The following is an 18,540-nucleotide window of genomic DNA, read 5'->3' as shown; positions in this document are numbered from 1 at the left end:
GTGAAGGAAGAAAGAAGGGGTCAAAGCGCACCTAACCCTCCAGGATACATAAGATCACCCAATTCCCGAGAGAGAGAGAGCGATGAATGTCGATACCCGGTTTTTAGCGTCACAAGTTTTCAGACTTACAATAAAAATAATATAATAAATGTGGGTGACACTATAGCAAATTTCATGGGATTATTTTTATTATCAAAGTTTGTTTAAACTGTATAGTGTATGTGTTACAACTAATAACCTATTCACAACACATTACAGATAAATGTTCGGTGAACATATCAAGTTACAAATAAGACTACTGTAGTCACATCACATTACAGATAAACCTACTCGGGTATTATCACTTTGTACATGTTTTATTTAGGTACCGCTACATATTTTTCTGCTTCCTTACTTTGTTACATAATTGTTTCGAAATAGTTTAATACCGATCTGTTCTTTATTTAATAAGCTGGTGCTGGCTCGCAATGAATTCCTTTAACAATTCTGATTCATCACAACTGAATGCGACTAGAATTTCGTGTATTTGTACACCTTCTGTGAATTCTTTCCAAACAACTACATATATATAAAGCAGGAAGTTTCACACCGCCCCTTCCAGTCATTGTTAGAAGCTCCGTGGTGATTAACTTTACATGAATTTGCCATGAAGCTGTTACTGCTTTTCATTTCCTTCATCAACACAGGTTTAGTGTTAGCTAATCCTAAGGAAGACCTCAGTGGCATTTGTAGTGTGATGACCAGTAGTAAGTAGGAAATTACATTTTTATATCATCTCGCGCTGTAGTGCTGGTTTGACTATTAGTGTCACACCTCTATGCGTGAGCTTAGTTTAAGTTCTAACGTTTGTTTGTACGTTCAATATCATATATATATACATATATGTGTGTGTGTGTGTGGTCATTCTATACCGATCATTTTAAGATGAAAAAAGGACAATGAACATGTTTTTATTCAAGCTCTCTTTAGAAACTGCTGTGCAGCTTTTCACATTTTCTACGTAGTCCTTGTCAACGTCGCTAGAGGGAAACGTTTTTTGTTTTGTTTTTTTAATTTCGCGCAAAGCTACTAGAGGGCTATCTGCGCTAGCCGTCCCTAATTTAGCAGTGTAAGACTAGAGGGAAGGCAGCTAGTCATCACCACCCACCGCCAACTCTTGGGCTAATCTTTTACCAAGGAATAGTGGGGTTGGCCGTCACATTATAACGCCCTCACGACCGAAAGGAAGAGCATGTTTAATGCGACGGGGATACGAACCCGCGACCCTTGGATTACCAGTCGAAAGCCTTAACCCACCTGGCCAGGCCGGGGCTCTAGCCTTTTTATGATCCCAACTTGCTGGTTTTTAAATTTTCATTTTTTGATTTATTTTCTATGTTCACAATTCGGTGCCACTAAACTACAGTTTGAACCACTGCTACTAAATTTCGTGATGAAACATTTTAATATAGCAATACATCTATAAACCAAACTCGGACATAAAATGTATATGAAAAACATAAAAACTATTTAATAATTATATTCGAGAAATTAATAGAAATATTACCTCAGATAGCTTAGGTTTCAACTGCTTTAAAACAAACTGATCTGAGATTTTGATTGTAATATCTAGACTTAATGTCTTCCCTCACCAAGTTTCAATTGCTTTAAAAAAAAACATGTCTATCTACCCATAGGAACTGTATTCGTTTTTTATCAATAATAAATCAAGTTAATAACTACTACACTTATCCAACTCTATCGCATCCCTGTCGCGCCAAACATGCTCGCCCTTTAAGCCGTGGGGGCGTTATAATGTGACGGTCAATCCCACTATTCGTTGGTAAAAGAATAGCCCAAGAGTTGGCGGTGGGTGGTGACGACTAGCTGCCTTCCCTCTAGTCTTACACTGCTAAATTAGGGACGGCTGGCACAGATAGCCCTCGAGTAGCTTTGTGCGAAATTCAAAAACAAACAAACGAACAAACAAAATATCCATCACTGATTGCCACATGTCGTCTCCCTTTCTCATCAGTTTTAGTTCCTCTCAAGTTTGGATACGAAACTGTACAAGTTTTCGTTTTTAAATACGTAGCTGGCTTTCCACACATTTTATATAAGACATGAATTTTGTTTACATGGATATATTATTAATAAGTATTTCACTTACTAATTAGCTTGCAAGATCTACAATTCAAGGGTAAAAAATTTTAATATAAATCCGGTAATTTTCCCGGATATTCTAATTATTCATATTCACGGTATACACTAATAGGTTATATATAATAAACACAGTTGTTAGTCCAGCGAAGCCAAGTGAATGGAATGAGTTTTATGAGAACTGAATATTTTATCGACCGTCCATGTCCACGACGAACGAATTAATTTTGAGTTGATACTGTTACACCTCGCTTAAGTTAGCTAGCTGTCTATTCTCGGCTAACGTCACACTGCTTAAAAGCTGATTTTATACCGACGAAGATATCTAATGTCCTCCTAGGAAGACTAACGACTGAAGTTAATTCACTGAAGTTGAACGGTGTGTAATACTCGAAATCTATAAACATTCCTAGTCAAATTCAGTAGTTTTCCGATTAATAAGCGTTAATCAGGCTACGAGGCTTATAGTATACTGATTGTAGATGACCAACAATATTCTATTACTGTCTCTTCATGTGTTGAGTTCAAGGGTCGCGGGTTCGAATCCCAGCGCACGAAACAAACTCGCCCTTTCAACCGTGGGGACGTTATAATGTGACGATCAATCCCACTATTCGTTGGTAAAAGAATAGCCCAAGAGTAGGCGTTGGGTGGTGATGACTAGCTGCCTTCCCTCTAGTCTTACACTGCTAAATTAGGGACGGCTAGCGCAGTTAGCCCTAGTGTAGCTTTGTGCGAAATTCAAAAGTAAAACAATCGAGTGTTGAAATGGTCAGCTTTTATACTCATTAAGCGAGATTTTCGATAATTCACTTGGTATCAATATTCGGAGATATGCTAATGATTTCGTAAAACATATATTGTTGATTCTTACATTCGAAAAGATTCTACATATTTAGAGAGCAGGCGGGAATTACGCAATACACATTTGATAATATACTTTACATGCATTAAACTGAAACAAACGTAGATATTAAAATAAATGTATAACAGTAGCTCCCTTACAGCTATTATCGACTTACAAACTTTTTAACAAAGGCAACAGTTTCTCATGCTTGGTGAAAATTAATAGGCTGTTATTATAAAAAAGTACTTCTAATGTTACTTTGCAATGTATATCATTAATTGAATGTTTAAGGACATTTAATTAGTATATTATTCTACGAGTTACTTTCACCAGGTGGAGCTAATTTACATATTTACACTAGATGTATTTCCGAGGGTCTCTTTTAAGAGCAAATAAAATCTAAATTAAGAGTAACATATATTTCTATGTATTGTTTTTGAAATACAATATGATATTGTTGTATTGTAAACTACACTGTATAATTATTCACGTAAATCATGGAATTTGCAAGTTTTACTAACGTCATGACAGTTTTAATTAGAACGTTAAGCGTCCTTCATGTGACGTCATTTTTATGTCTACTAGTTTTATGTCAATGTAGCCAACATTTGGCAAAAACTAGTAACAAAATATGACATTCCAGTTAATATCAAATTTATTCAAAAAACCAGGCACGAACCTAAGGTCTATACTATGTAAAAACTACACTGACAAACACAACAACAACATTATTTATAAAATACAATGTGATAATTGCCACGGCTTCTATGTTGGAGAAACAAGTAGAAAAATGGAAACCAGATTCAAAGAACACAAAAAGTCACCTTCACACGTTTTCGAACACTACTAATCAAATAAACACAACATAACCATAGAAAACACTCAAATACTAAATAAAGAAACAAACATAAACAAACGCAAAATTAAAGAATCCTTACTTATACAACAACTCAAGCCCAAAATAAACCAATACAAAGGAACACCTTTATACATATATTAATAAATATAATCAAACATCTAAGCACGCCCTCTAGATTCCTACACTTAGTTATACAACTCTTTTCAAACATGTGGTCAGCTATCGGTCAGTTACCTCTTTCATTCTTTGTGAACCTGACGATGACGGAAGAAGGTCGAAACGTTGTTCGCTCCTCTACATAAAAATTTTCCCAACCCAAACCAGCCGTTTTTGCATATTTAATGTGACAGTCAATTTCACTCTTCGTTGGTAAAAGAGTAGCCCAAGAGTTGGCGGTGGGTGTTGATCACTAACTGCCTTCCCTCTAGTCTTACAGTGCTAGCGCAGATGGTCTTCGTTTAGCTTTGCGCGAAATTCAAAAAACAAACAAGCTCTTTCAGTTGTTAACGAATAAAGTAAAGGTAAGCGGGACTTTTCTTATAAAATAAAATAAAAAACGATAATTGGCGGTGCTGTAAGATGGCCTTGAAATAGCATATGGCTATCACGTGGTGCCAGTATGCTTATTTCGAATTAAGCACAAAGCTACATCACGGGCTATCTGTGCTCTGCACACCAGGAGTATCGAAACCCAGTTTCTAACTTTTTAAATCTGTAGACAAGCCGCTGCGCCAATGGGTGGACAATGTCAGTTTGAAATGCAGTTAAAAGTGCGGGTTTGGCGTCAAATTTCATTGAGTTATTCACGAATCAGTAGAATTGGCACAACTATCAAATGTTAACTTTTTTATTTTACTTTAAGTGACGGAAATAAAATTTATTATTTCAAATTCATTTTGCTGCGCCACCTAAGATTTTGTTTTTTTTAGAAATGTATTTCAATTGATATTTACGCGTCTGATCACCTTTTAAAGCTGTAGATTGTGTTGTTTTTAAATATTTTTGGGTCCATACCCAAACTTGTGATAGCTCTGTTTGTTTGTTTAATTGTGGGTTGAGCAAATCGATATCTCTAATATGAATGTTTACAACTTTTTGGTGGTCAAGGAGCTCGACTCGCAACACATAGGTCGCTGGTTTGAATCTTCGTCCCACCAAACATGCTCGCACCTTCAGCCGTGGGAGCGTTATAAAGTGCAGTAAATCCTACTATTCGTTGGTAAAGGAGTAGCTCAAGAGTTGGTGGCGGGTGATGATAACTAGTTACGTTTACTGCTGAATTAGGTACAGCTAGCGCAGATAGCCCTCGTATAGCTTTGCGCGAAATCAAACACCTTTTTGTAAAATTAAAAATTGTCCATCGTAATTTTATATTCCTTGTATGAAAATAAAATTGAAGTGACAACAAAATCTCTATAAACGTGAAACTGAGACCAGATGGATGATTCGATTAAACATATTAATGGATTTACTAAAGCCCATTGAGAAAATCATAGATCAAACATAACCGCCATGTTTTTCTTTTTGTTAAGCGTATTTGTGGATGAAGAATACTCTTGATTTTAATTTCCACTTCCTCAGATAATTTAGAACATCAAAATTTTGTGATAAGTCATGTAATAGCTTATATCATACGTAAGATATAGCTGTTCCAAACACATTTAGCTTTAATATTCGCGATTCATTTAATTCTGTTACAATCCACATCTAGTGTGGGATTTGAAATCCACACAAGTAGCCCAAACTCTTGGATGATGAATTAATTTGTTCAGGAAAAATTTAGTGTTTTGATTTTCATTTAATGTATCTATTCAGTATGTAGGTACGTGGTTGTGTTTGTCTGTATGTGGTGTCTATTCAGTATATGTGGTTGTGTTTGTCTGTATGTGGTGTCTATTCAGTATACGTGGTTGTGTTTGTCTGTATGTGGTGTCTATTCAGTATACGTGGTTGTGTTTGTCTGTATGTGGTGTCTATTCAGTATATGTGGTTGTGTTTGTCTGTGTGTGGTGTCTATTCAGTATATGTGGTTGTGTTTGTGTGTATGTGCATTTTTTTACTCATTTTACTTTCTTTGCAGCGAATGCTACAATTATCGAAAAGAGAAATTCCTGTAAAGGATTGATTCCAAGGGTAATGTTCTATTTTTGTATTGTCTGTTCCAGTAGAAAAACGTAAAACAAAGTTAATGAATTTGAGTAATTTTTCTCACATACTTAGAACTACTAACCGTGAAGAGCCCGGCATGGCCAGGTGGTTAAGGCACTCGACTCGTAATCCGCGTCTCACTAAACATGCTCGCCCTTTCAGCCGTGGGGAAAGTTATAATGTTACGGTCAATCCCACTATCCGTTGGTAAAAGAGTAGCCCAAGAGTTGACGGTGGGTGGTGAAAACTAGCTGCCTTCGCTCTAGTCTTACAATGCTAGATTAAGGACAGCTAGTGCAGATAGCCCTCGTAACACGACACTAGAACCCTAAGAGTAGCTGGTTTTTCTGTGTAAAATAGTGCCAGAACATTGTTTAAAGAAATTATTAAATACGGCTTGTGCATTCAGAAAACTCTCGAGCACGTGACGTGTCCTCCCAGCATGCCTTACAAGGAAATGTAAACAGAAAAATTACAAAGTCACGACAAACAAGTGGATTAACGTCGTATTAGAATTTACGGAAGCCAGAACCGCAAGATGAAAAACGATTGTTTTTTAATGTCTCGTCTCGAACGTTCGAAATAATAAAACAGCGATGTATTCTTTTGTCGTTACTACTCGGCTGTGTGCGACACCTACCAAGCGAATATGTTAAGATTCCTTCGATGTAATCAGAGAAGTGTTTCGAACAATACAACCTTTGTTTTCTCAGGGTTTTCTGTAGTGCCTTCAGAAAAAATACCATGATAATTACAAAGAAATCCTAAAGTTTGTTTCTGTTGTTATCCCAAATGGAAATATGAAGATGCTACAATCTCCAGTTCAGGTGTCATTCTTGTGACGTTCAAAAGTCAAGTCATATTATTGGTCTTATGTATGGTCTAGTAGACGCGAGATAATGAAAGGAAAAACACGAAGGTGATAAAATAAAACAAATTTGGCATTTAAAGAAACAAAATCACCTTTAAAAATAATTAATAGTTTATTAACTTGGTGACGCTTCGAGCAAATGCTTTCTTCCAAGCCAAAATGTGACAAAAAATGTTATACGTATTACTAAAACGTATTTTGGTTGTATTCTGGTTTATTCTTATAGAGATTGTTAAGGCACTCGACTTGTAATCCGAGGGTCGCGAGTTCGTATCCCCGTCGCATCAAACATGCTCGCCCTTTAAGCCGTGGGGGCGATAATAAGTGACGGTTAATCCCACTATTCGTTGGTAAAAGAGTAGCCCAAGAGTTTGGCGATGGGTGGTGATGACTAGCTGCCATCCCTCTAGTCTTACACTGCAAAATTAGGGACGTCCAGCGCAGATAGCCCTCGTGTGGCTTCGCGCAAAATTCAAGAACAAACAAATGAATCTTATAGAAGTAATAATGTAGCAATAAGTAGCGCACATTAAGTTGATATTAGCGGACTGCCCGTTACGTAGCTCAAACTACAATGCATTATCAACAAATATTACTTTCATGTGTTACTTTATATCAACTGAAAATTAAATTCAATATATAATAAAACTTTTCATTTGTTTGACATTTAATTTCTATTATCTAAACAACATAAAGTAGGATACGTTGCTGAAAGTCCTAATTGGTATTTTTCATTACTGTAGGAACCGATAAACATTCTAGGATGTGGTATGTTGCTGAAAGTCGTGATTAATACTGTTTTTTTTTTTGTAGGAACCAATTGATTTGAACGTCTGGGAACGTTGTCGAGCTAAAATAACGGACAAAGATAGTGACACTGCATGGAAAGAGTTCTGTGCTGAGACGCAACCAAACAATTTGCGAGAAAAGGTAAAGTATGATTTCGTTTGTTTGATTTGAAAATTAAGCACAAAGCTACACAATGGGTTATCTGTGCTCTGCCCGCCACGGGTATTGAAACCCGGTTTCTAGCAGTGCGAGTTCTCAGTCATACTGCTGTGCTACTGGAAAGCCGTGTGATGTGGAATGTTAAGAACCTAATCAAACATTCCAATAGATAACACTGTCTATTTAGATATTTGTCAGCGTGGTAAAGTGCGGAACGGGCCCCGGCATGGTCAAGTGGTTAGGGCATTAGACTCGTAATCCGAGGGTTACGGGTTCGAATCCCCGTCACACCAAACATGCTCGACCATTCAGCCGTGGGGGCGTTAGAATGTTCTGTCAATCCCACTATGCGTTGGTAAAAGAATAGCCCATGAGTTGGCGGTGGGTGGTGATGACTAGCTGCCTTCTCTCTAGTCTTACACTGCTAAATAGAGACGGCTAGCGCAGATAGCCCTCGTGTAGCTTTGCGCGAAATTCAAACCAAACCAAATCAGTGTATAGCGGAAGGTCCAAAGTTCGAGTCAGCGCTATACCGTTAAACATGCCGGGTATTTTCATCCGTAGTACTAACAGGACGGATATGAATTTTAAAATTTACAAATTTAAATCCAGAGGACTTGGGCGCAGATAGCCTAACTGCTTTGCGCCATAAAACGCCAAAACCACCATCACCAACCAAAGGACTTGCATAAATAATATGAACTGAAAGCGTACACGTATAATGCATATCAGTGAGCACTTATTTAGGTATTACGTGCTCGTGTGCCACGTTTTCTCCATTTGGTAATGGTGAAACAGAGAGAAAGTGTTATTGGTTACTGTTGTTTGTCTTTTGCTCCGGAGTGCCACGTCTAGAAGATTCTTCACTTTGCTGGGGAAAAAACAAACTCTAAAGTTAAGAGAAATTGACTGTAAAAAATGACCCAAATGTAAGATAAAGTCTAAATTCGTGCCTCAGGTTGCATAAATTACTTCATGCGTCAGAAGGTAGTTGAAATGGAACGTTTTTTGTTTGAAATTTAAGCGGTAGGGTTAAGTAGGAAGCAAGGAAGGTGATATTTTAAGGGAAGAAATGAAAAAAAAAAAAGAAAGCTAACAGCATTACATATTGATCTTAACAGCATTACGTATTGATCTCTAATGATCTCATTTTCAATGTGTACTTCAAGTATGTACTGCTTTATCTCCATATGGTTAGATTTTTAGGGTCTATGTCGAGCATGTATTATCACAAATGAAACAATTCACGTTGAAGGCAATGGATGAGTGTTCGAATCGTCTTTTTTCCTAAGTAGTTCGATCTTTGACATCCAGAACTGAAATGTACGACTTTGCAGTGTTAAATCCATGTGGTTTATAGGGAGTGAATTTCCCATGAAGTACTTTTCTATTTTCTATTTTATCATATTTTAATTCATTCAGCTCAGTTTCACATCCTCCACCCCCTAATTGAAAGGGTTGAATTAAACACTGGTAATTTGGATTTATATCTTGAGACACAAGCATTACGATATATTATTAGTTTAATATATTTTTCTAATATTTCTCGAAGCTCTACCTGAAGAATGTTTTTCCAATCAATGTTCAGTGCGACATATTTTTTTATCCTTGTCTCTCCTCCAGCAGTTCCCCGGCGGAGAATCAGTGAAGTCTCAGATCACAACGCTAAAATTAAGAGTTTCGATTCCCGTTGGTGAACACAGCACTTAGCTCGATGTGACTTTGCTATACGAAAACACACATACTTCTCCAATAACAAACGGACCAGTTTTTTAGCATTTAAAGTAACAACTATATGGTGTTTTTGTCATGTAGAAGTGTTAACAAAGATGTGATTCACAGTCTGTATTCAGACTGATACATCAGATTTTGTGTCAACCAATTTTATTATGTTGCCCATTCGGATTGCTGATGCACCAAACCTTGTTATTGGTTTAGTCTTCCTCGTCAGAACTTCGAGTTTGTTTGTTTGGAATTTCGCAATAAGATACACGAGGGCTATCTACGCTAGCCGTCCCTAATTTAGCAGTGTAAGACTACAGGGAAGACAGCTAGTCATCACCACCCACCGCCAACTCTTGGGCTACTCTTTTACCAGCAAAAAGTGGGATTAACGGTCAATTTATAACGCCCCCACGGCTGAAAGGGCGATCATGTTTGGTGTGACTGGGATTCTAACCCGCAACCCTCAGATTGTGAGTCGAGGTCCGAACCATCTGGACATGCTGGACCATAGAACTTCTAGAAGACACTTAAATGGGCCGAACATATCTCTTCTTCTGAAATAAGGGTTCAATTTTTTTATCTCTCTCCACGCATGAAGATAGGAGGGTAGGGGAAGAGGCACAATAGCTCAAGAACCCATCGATTTACAGAGTTCTGGGCGTATGGGATACATATGTTTTTTATTTTATATTAAGCTTTACAAAAAAGTAACAATAATTACCTGTTTATTGCTGTTATTAACAGGAACGTATTTGTAGAGCATCTCATGGGTCAGCCGTCACAACATATTCTACCTTGAGATTTGTTGGTGGGCATGTCTCTTTATCTAGTAAACCAGTTTTATACTTTACCAACTGGCACCAGCCTGAGTCTTAAATGGAAGGTAGTAGAAAGCTCATTTCTTGCATACAAAAGGAAACCTTATTAGCATATATTTTTTACGCTTTGTTATATTTTCAAGGTCAGCCAGCCCGACTATTTGGTTAAGAGAAAGTGTTTAGGTGCTGGTGGTTTCCCTTCCTTTTGATCAGTAGTTTTAAATTAGGAAAAAGCTTTGTGTCTCTTGGCTAGTCCTTGAGATAACATGTCGCATAATGTGGCGTACATGTTGAAATATTAAGCACCTTTTGTTTTCAGATATCTTTATATTCAGTATGGGAAACATCGTTAATAACGTCAAATGTTCATAAAGTAAGCTATGTTTAATAATCGTTTGATGTTATATTCTTAACTGGTGTGTGATTTCTTATAACAACGCCCCCCAGTGGCTCAGCGGAATGTCTGCTGACTTACAACGCTAAATACCGGGTTTCGATACCCGTGGTGGGCAGAGCACAGATAGCCCATTGTGTAGCTTTGTGCGTAATTCAAAACAACAACTCTTATAGCATAGCCACATCAGGCTATCTTCTGAGCCCACAGAGGGGAATCGAACCGCTGATTTTAGCATGGTAAATCCGTAGGCTTACCGCTGTTCTAGCGGGTCCCGAAATGTAAATGCTGATTATGGCTATGAAAAACATACAATATCATAATGAACACGTTTTCTGTAATTATAAAGATTAAATAAGTGGGTTTTATACCCTCAATGATAGTTTTAACACTATAATTTATTCTTTGTTTTTATCTTTATAATTAGCCATAACCATCATTTACATTTCGTGATCCGCTAGTACAGTGGTAGGTCCACAGATTTACGATGCTAAAATCAGCGGTTCGATTCCCCTCGATGGGCTCAGAAGATAGCCCGATGTGGCTTTGCCATAAGAAACACACACACACATTTCGTAATTGTCATAACTTCTTATCGTATTGTTTCATGTCAATCAGAGTTACATTTAGAAAATTTAAAAATATTAAAGAAGAGATAAAAAAAATCGAAGCCTCACTCCAGAAGAAGAGCTATGTTTGGCTCATTTAAGTGTCTTCTAGAAGTTCCAGGATCTAGCATGTCCACTTGTTTCGGGCCTCGACTCGCAACCTGAGGGCCGTGGGTTCGAATCCCAGTCACACCAAACATTCTCGCCCTTTCAGCCGGGGGGCGTTATAATATGTCGGTCAATCCCACTATTCGTTGGTAAAAGAGTAGTCCAAGAGTTGGCGGTGGGTGGTGATGATTAGCTGTCTTCCCTCTAGTCTTACACTGCTAAATTACGGACGGCTAGCGCAGATACGTAGCTCTCGTGTAGCTTTGCGCGAAATTCCAAACAAACCAAAACTTTCCTTAAATCTAAAATTAAATTCGACAAAATAAGATTAAAATATTTAATTAAATAACTGAGTTTTTGTTGTTGTTGTTCTTTTGGCAGATGATTCAATGTATACAGAAAATTGCAAAGGATGAACCACAGGTGAGGAACATTAGTTTTTTTCATTCATACTTTGTAACTTAAATAATAGCAAACGAAATATATGCCGTAATTCTCAGCATCAAAGTAGGCTCAATAAATATGATATACATCTTAAATATGATATATTTAACACTCATTTGATTTCATTTAATCATTAAATGGCAATTTCATTTAAATACAAATTTATTAGCCTAATATTAATAACCTTTCAAGTTGCTCTGGGGCCTATTAGGCCCCACTTTTCGTAGGAGTGTTAAAAAATAAATAAATAAACATAAGATAGGGTCGCAGCACTTCCACTAACCTAACCAAGATGTTTTGTGGATTGTTTAGTGACGTAAGATATATAAATCCTCTTGCCTACTTCTCGTTTTTTGTGAGCTATATGCTTATTATATCTAACTTTGAAAATGTATACCCTATATTACCACTGGAATATCTGTATAATTACCAGCAATAACGTTATTCTAAGCCTAAGGAGTTAGAAAGAGTGCCAATATTACAGGTAAGGTAACCTGCTTTTGTTTATTTATTTGTTATTTAATGCCAATATTCTGTCTGGGTCATATATAGGAGCTTGGATTACTGTTTAGTATCGAAACGCTTTCTCTAGGCTTAGGTTTAGGCCTATGAGCAAAGTAACCTTCCGCCTGGAAGACGCAGGGTAAAATTTCGAGACTTATTTAGGGGGGAAAATAGTCTTCGACGCCGGAAAATACGGTATTTAAAAATAAAATAAAACATTATTTTTTCGCTCTCCACAAATATCTTCTATGTTGAAACACTAAAACATTAAAAGAAAATAATTTACTGCCTTTTTTTTTCTTATTACACCTACAAATAAAACTTTTACCATAATATTTTTATGAATATAATAATGTAAATAACAGAATAAATGTCAATATTATTGCAGATTGTGTTTTTGCTGACAGTTGTTGTGTAGAAAACAATATTATTTATGATATATTCAAATTATTAATCATTACGAGATGTTAAATTAAATATATTTAATAATATGATATATTAATATATCACATTAATCACATTTTTATTGTAATTTTTGTTGTTAAGTAACAATTTGCATGTTCAGAAAATTGTTACATTTTTTTTTTTTCCAACATAGATGGACGATGAATTATTGAAGAGTGTTAGGGTAAGTTACGATTTCGTAAAATTACACTCAGTAAGAAAATACAGTTAGACTGATACTTGAAAAATAAAAAGAATTATTATTCTAGCACTAAAGTGGTTTAGAAAACACACGAACTTGTCCAATTCTTAGGAAATGTTTAACAATATCTTATTTACTTCTTAGTTTTCTTGGAGTCATGGCCAGGTGGTTAAAACACCGACTCATAATCTGAGGGTCGCGAGTTCGAATCCCGTCACATCAAACATGCTCGCCCTTTCAGCCGTGGGGGCATTATAATGTGGCGTTTAATCCCACTATTCGTTGATAAAAGAGTAGCTCAAGAGTTGGCGGTGGGTGGTGACGACTGACTAGCTGCCTTCCCTCTAGTCTTTACTAAATTAGGGATGGCTAGCGTATAGCTTTGCGTGAAATTCAAACCAATTCTTGGTATTTAATACGTTACGCAAACTGTTTCTACTATACTGAATACCAAGAATTGGTTTGAATTTCATTTAGTGTCTTATTTCTTATTTACTACACAAGAGTTTAAAATGCTACATTTACATATAAGAAAACTGACACTTGTATGTAATTTTCAGGATAAACAGGTAATTGTTAGCACTACTAACACAATTTTTTAACACAATTTTTTTACATTAACATTCCGAATTCATAAAACAAAACACTGTATTTCTAGTAAACAAAAACAAACATTCATTTTGTTTGTTATCTGAACTCTAATTCGAAAACAAATATAAAGAAATGTATACACAGGTTTTATTTATTAATTTTTACACGAGAAAAATAAATGATATATATATATATATATAAATAACCTATGATATTCTGATTTTCCACATTTTACGACAGTTTATCCGAAACATGAAGTGATAGAAAACATATAAAGTTGAAAATTGATTACAAGTAAGTGTAATTTCCATTGATTGCAAGTTACTTCTATGTTAGGCTTACCTTTGAAATTCTTGTTTAACCACTCTTGTTCACATCGCTAAATGTTTTGTGTTCATTTACAAAGTAAACAAACTGCTATCAAAATGCGTGGCTATTGTATTTAAACTGTATATTTTAAACTAGTTTCATATCAGTGTTTTGAATTTTTGTGCCCTTCTTCTTTAGTAAATAATTACAGTAGTTTGTTTTTCTTATCTTTCTATACGTATAATTGTTTGTTTGTTTTTGAATTTCGCACAAAGCTACTCGAGGGCTATCTGTGCTAGCCGTCCCTAATTTAGCAGTGTAAGACTAGAGTTAAAGCAGCTAATCATCCTCACCCACCGCCAACTCTTGGGCTACTCTTTTACCAACGAATAGTGGGATTGACCGTAACATTATAACGCCCCCACGGCTGAAAGGGCGAACATGTTTGGTGCGACCGGGATTCGAACCTGCTACCCTCAGATTAGGAGTCGAATGCTTTAACCCACCAGGCCATGCCGGGCTAAGTATAATGGACGTAGCGTGTGTGTTAGCGTCTATTTATGCTACCAAATCTCCTGCGCCATCTAGTGAATGGCACCACAAAGGAAAATCTATAAAATATTTCATGCTTTGGGTATTCAAGATTCAGACAATTCAAAACACAACTGTGGTATGTGCTACAACAATTTCTTTATAATATTAAATAAAAGTACTTCCTTCACTAGGACTAACATGAGGGTTTGGTTGTGTCTTTATTGATGTAATTTGTAAATACAGTACTAAGAAATTGGAGTTCTTAAAACTTGTTTCAATAAATTTTATCACTTAATATATGAAACATAACACTTTACATCAGTAAAAAACTTATAAAAATTGTGAGCACTTCACATTGGATAATTTTGATATAATAAACTTCGTATGACCAAACAGAATAATCCGCACACGTTTCCCGCCAAGTTGATGTTACTGCTGTTAGTGTATCGTTTGTAATATACTCTTCAGAAAAAGAAACGCAAAAGGGATATTTTTTGTTATTTTAAAGAGAAATATATGTAATAACGTTACAAGCTCAGAGTGTGTGATGTTACACGTGTTAAGGCACTGATTGTCAGACCAAAATGACAATAAAAGTTGTGCACTTTGAAAACGGAGGAAAACATCGGATTTTTCGCCAAAACGCATTCGTTTCCAATAAATTTGTTTGAGAGATCTGCATGTTCTGCAAGTGCAAAATGTGCAAAATCCCTATAAAAGTGACGGGTTCTCGGTTTCCATAGCTCAGTGTTAAGCCACCGACACGCAATACAGTTACGCCAAGACTGACTGAAGCACAACGTAACAACGCCATTGGTCGCTTGGAAGCAGGCGAATCTCGATCAGATGTTGCCAGAGCTGTGACCGTCCACGATCTGGCAGACCTCGTGTGACCACGCCCGCACAAGATCGCTACATCCGGTTATGTCACCTTCGGGATAGGACCACCACTGCGACGTCTACTGCCTCAACCATATCAGGGCTGCGTAGGATTTCCGATCAGACCGTACGCAACCGTCGACGAGATTAGGCCCCATGTGCAACCCATCATGGTGAACGTCAACGACGTTTTTCAACATGACAACGCTCGTCCTCACATGACCCGACCCACCACTGTTTTCTTGAGACACCACAACATCAACGTTCTTCCATGGCCCTCCAAATCACCAGATTTAAACCCCATCGAACATATTTGGGACGAGTTGGACGACGTCTGCGACAGCGACAACCTCAACCGCAGACTCTACCTCAGCTTGCAGCAGCTTTGCAGGTTGAGTAGACAGCCATTCCACAGGATGTGATTCGTCATCTCATCACTTCCATGGGTAGGAGATGCCAAGCAGTTATTGATGCTCACGGGGCATACTCGTTATTGACGTTGAGTGACGTTAAACGACAACTAGTGAGCGTGGACTTCGCCTTTGCAGACTTTGGATGTTCAGCAGTGAATGTGCAAAGGTTCACACGTCATGCAGAACTACTCGGAATAAACTTGTTAACAATATGTCTCAAATTTTGCCTTTTGCGTTTCTTTTTTTAAACAGTATATTTTATTGGAATATTTTATGCAAGTTCCAACAGTGGCGTATCTACGTTTCCCACTTGGGGGGTAAGAGGGGTCAGTAAATTAAAATGCTGTAATTGATCTAACGTTTTAATAAAGTGGTTATCGAAACGTATCATATTAAACGTAATACTTTTATAAAAGTTGTTTATTAAATGATAGAAAACGAATTTATATAAAAAACTGAAAATAATATGTGATTAATATGCCGAGATTTTCAGGGAGTCTGAGTTCTAAGCAAATTATAGTCTGTTTCGTGTATAATTTCGTGATATTAATTAAAGAAATAATTGGCTTATTAGTTTGTGTTTTTAAGCCTTATATTTTATTCCAAATAAAAGCTTATACATATATATATATATATAATTTTGTGTTTTCCCTGACAGCAATGTTTTGAAGAAGCCTACAGACTATTAGGTCTGGTGAAGTAAGCAAAATGTGACGTTTCACATGTAAACTTAGTTACTTTCTTCACACAGAAAATCGATATTATAGCATTTTTTTTCTGGTCTACCAACGAAATCACAGAATGAATTTAAAATATCTTAGTTAAGCAAGAAGATTCGTTCCAGGTCTTGATCTTTCGTAAATATGAATATTGTATTATCCAGTTTATATTATTCTTTATGATTTTTGTGTCTTCTTATTAAACCAGATCATTAAAATCTTTAATTAAGCATGACTATTGTGATTTCCAGTTTTTACTACTTTTTATTACCTGAAGTAAACTGGACAGTTTGTTTGTTTGTTTTGAATTTCGCGCAAAGCTATTTGAGAGCTATCTGCGCTAGCCGTTCCTAATTTAGCAATGTAAGACTAGAGGGAAGGCAGCTAGTCATCACCAACCACCGTCAAGTCTTGGGCTACTCTTTTACCAACGAATAGTGGGATTGACCGTAACATTATAACGCCCCCACGGCTGAAAGGGCGAACATGTTTGGTGCGACCGGGATTCGAACCTGCTACCCTCAGATTAGGGAGTCGAATGCTTTAACCCACCAGGCCATGCCGGGCTAAGTATAATGGACGTAGCGTGTGTGTTAGCGTCTATTTATGCTACCAAATCTCCTGCGCCATCTAGTGAATGGCACCACAAAGGAAAATCTATAAAATATTTCATGCTTTGGGTATTCAAGATTCAGACAATTCAAAACACAACTGTGGTATGTGCTACAACAATTTCTTTATAATATTAAATAAAAGTACTTCCTTCACTAGGACTAACATGAGGGTTTGGTTGTGTCTTTATTGATGTAATTTGTAAATACAGTACTAAGAAATTGGAGTTCTTAAAACTTGTTTCAATAAATTTTATCACTTAATATATGAAACATAACACTTTACATCAGTAAAAACTTATAAAAATTGTGAGCACTTCACATTGATAATTTTGATATAATAAACTTCGTATGACCAAACAGAATAATCCGCACACGTTTCCCGCCAAGTTGATGTTACTGCTGTTAGTGTATCGTTTGTAATATACTCTTCAGAAAAAGAAACGCAAAAGGGATATTTTTGTTATTTTAAAGAGAAATATATGTAATAACGTTACAAGCTCAGAGTGTGTGATGTTACACGTGTTAAGGCACTGATTGTCAGACCAAAATGACAATAAAAGTTGTGCACTTTGAAAACGGAGGAAAACATCGGATTTTTCGCCAAAACGCATTCGTTTCCAATAAATTTGTTTGAGAGATCTGCATGTTCTGCAAGTGCAAAATGTGCAAAATCCTATAAAAGTGACGGGTTCTCGGTTTCCATAGCTCAGTGTTAAGCCACCGACACGCAATACAGTTACGCCAAGACTGACTGAAGCACAACGTAACAACGCCATTGGTCGCTTGGAAGCAGGCGAATCTCGATCAGATGTTGCCAGAGCTGTGACCGTCCACGATCTGGCAGACCTCGTGTGACCACGCCCGCACAAGATCGCTACATCCGGTTATGTCACCTTCGGGATAGGACCACCACTGCGACGTCTACTGCCTCAACCATATCAGGGCTGCGTAGGATTTCCGATCAGACCGTACGCAACCGTCGACGAGATTAGGCCCCATGTGCAACCCATCATGGTGAACGTCAACGACGTTTTTCAACATGACAACGCTCGTCCTCACATGACCCGACCCACCACTGTTTTCTTGAGACACCACAACATCAACGTTCTTCCATGGCCCTCCAAATCACCAGATTTAAACCCCATCGAACATATTTGGGACGAGTTGGACGACGTCTGCGACAGCGACAACCTCAACCGCAGACTCTACCTCAGCTTGCAGCAGCTTTGCAGGTTGAGTAGACAGCCATTCCACAGGATGTGATTCGTCATCTCATCACTTCCATGGGTAGGAGATGCCAAGCAGTTATTGATGCTCACGGGGGGCATACTCGTTATTGACGTTGAGTGACGTTAAACGACAACTAGTGAGCGTGGACTTCGCCTTTGCAGACTTTGGATGTTCAGCAGTGAATGTGCAAAG

The 18,540-nt window shown here is 37.2% G+C and overlaps 1 protein-coding gene across 2 annotated transcripts; it reads left to right on the top strand.

Annotated features, from left to right (window-relative positions):
• The first annotated feature begins 567 nt into the window (after window positions 1-567).
• LOC143251107 (uncharacterized) lies at window positions 568-16,739 on the top strand. Of its 2 annotated transcripts, XM_076502471.1 has the most exons (6): window positions 568-746; window positions 5,926-5,978; window positions 7,678-7,794; window positions 11,847-11,888; window positions 13,012-13,041; window positions 16,444-16,739. In XM_076502471.1, exons 1-6 carry the CDS (start codon window positions 647-649, stop codon window positions 16,486-16,488), a joined length of 387 nt encoding a protein of 128 aa, XP_076358586.1. In that variant the 5' UTR covers window positions 568-646; the 3' UTR covers window positions 16,489-16,739. The 2 variants fall into 2 exon arrangements, with proteins under 2 accessions (XP_076358586.1, XP_076358587.1); XM_076502472.1 differs by lacking the exons at window positions 13,012-13,041; window positions 16,444-16,739 and adding an exon at window positions 12,343-12,365.
• Window positions 16,740-18,540: the final 1,801 nt, after the last annotated feature.

This window comes from Tachypleus tridentatus, chromosome 5 (genome assembly GCF_004210375.1).
Source record: "Tachypleus tridentatus isolate NWPU-2018 chromosome 5, ASM421037v1, whole genome shotgun sequence".
In the NCBI taxonomy this organism is placed as follows: Eukaryota; Metazoa; Arthropoda; class Merostomata; order Xiphosura; family Limulidae; genus Tachypleus; species Tachypleus tridentatus.
Note: the sequence above shows the minus strand (reverse complement) of the source record. Positions and strands in the feature narration are given on the sequence as shown.

Bases quoted from the DNA above. Each gene is read 5' to 3' on its own strand.
- LOC143251107 (XM_076502471.1), top strand. From the start codon at position 647: ATGAAGCTGTTACTGCTTTTCATTTCCTTCATCAACACAGGTTTAGTG. The intron at 11,889-13,011 runs GTGAGGAACATT...TTTCCAACATAG, and splicing joins TTGCAAAGGATGAACCACAG to ATGGACGATGAATTATTGAA. The intron at 13,042-16,443 runs GTAAGTTACGAT...TTTCCCTGACAG, and splicing joins AATTATTGAAGAGTGTTAGG to CAATGTTTTGAAGAAGCCTA.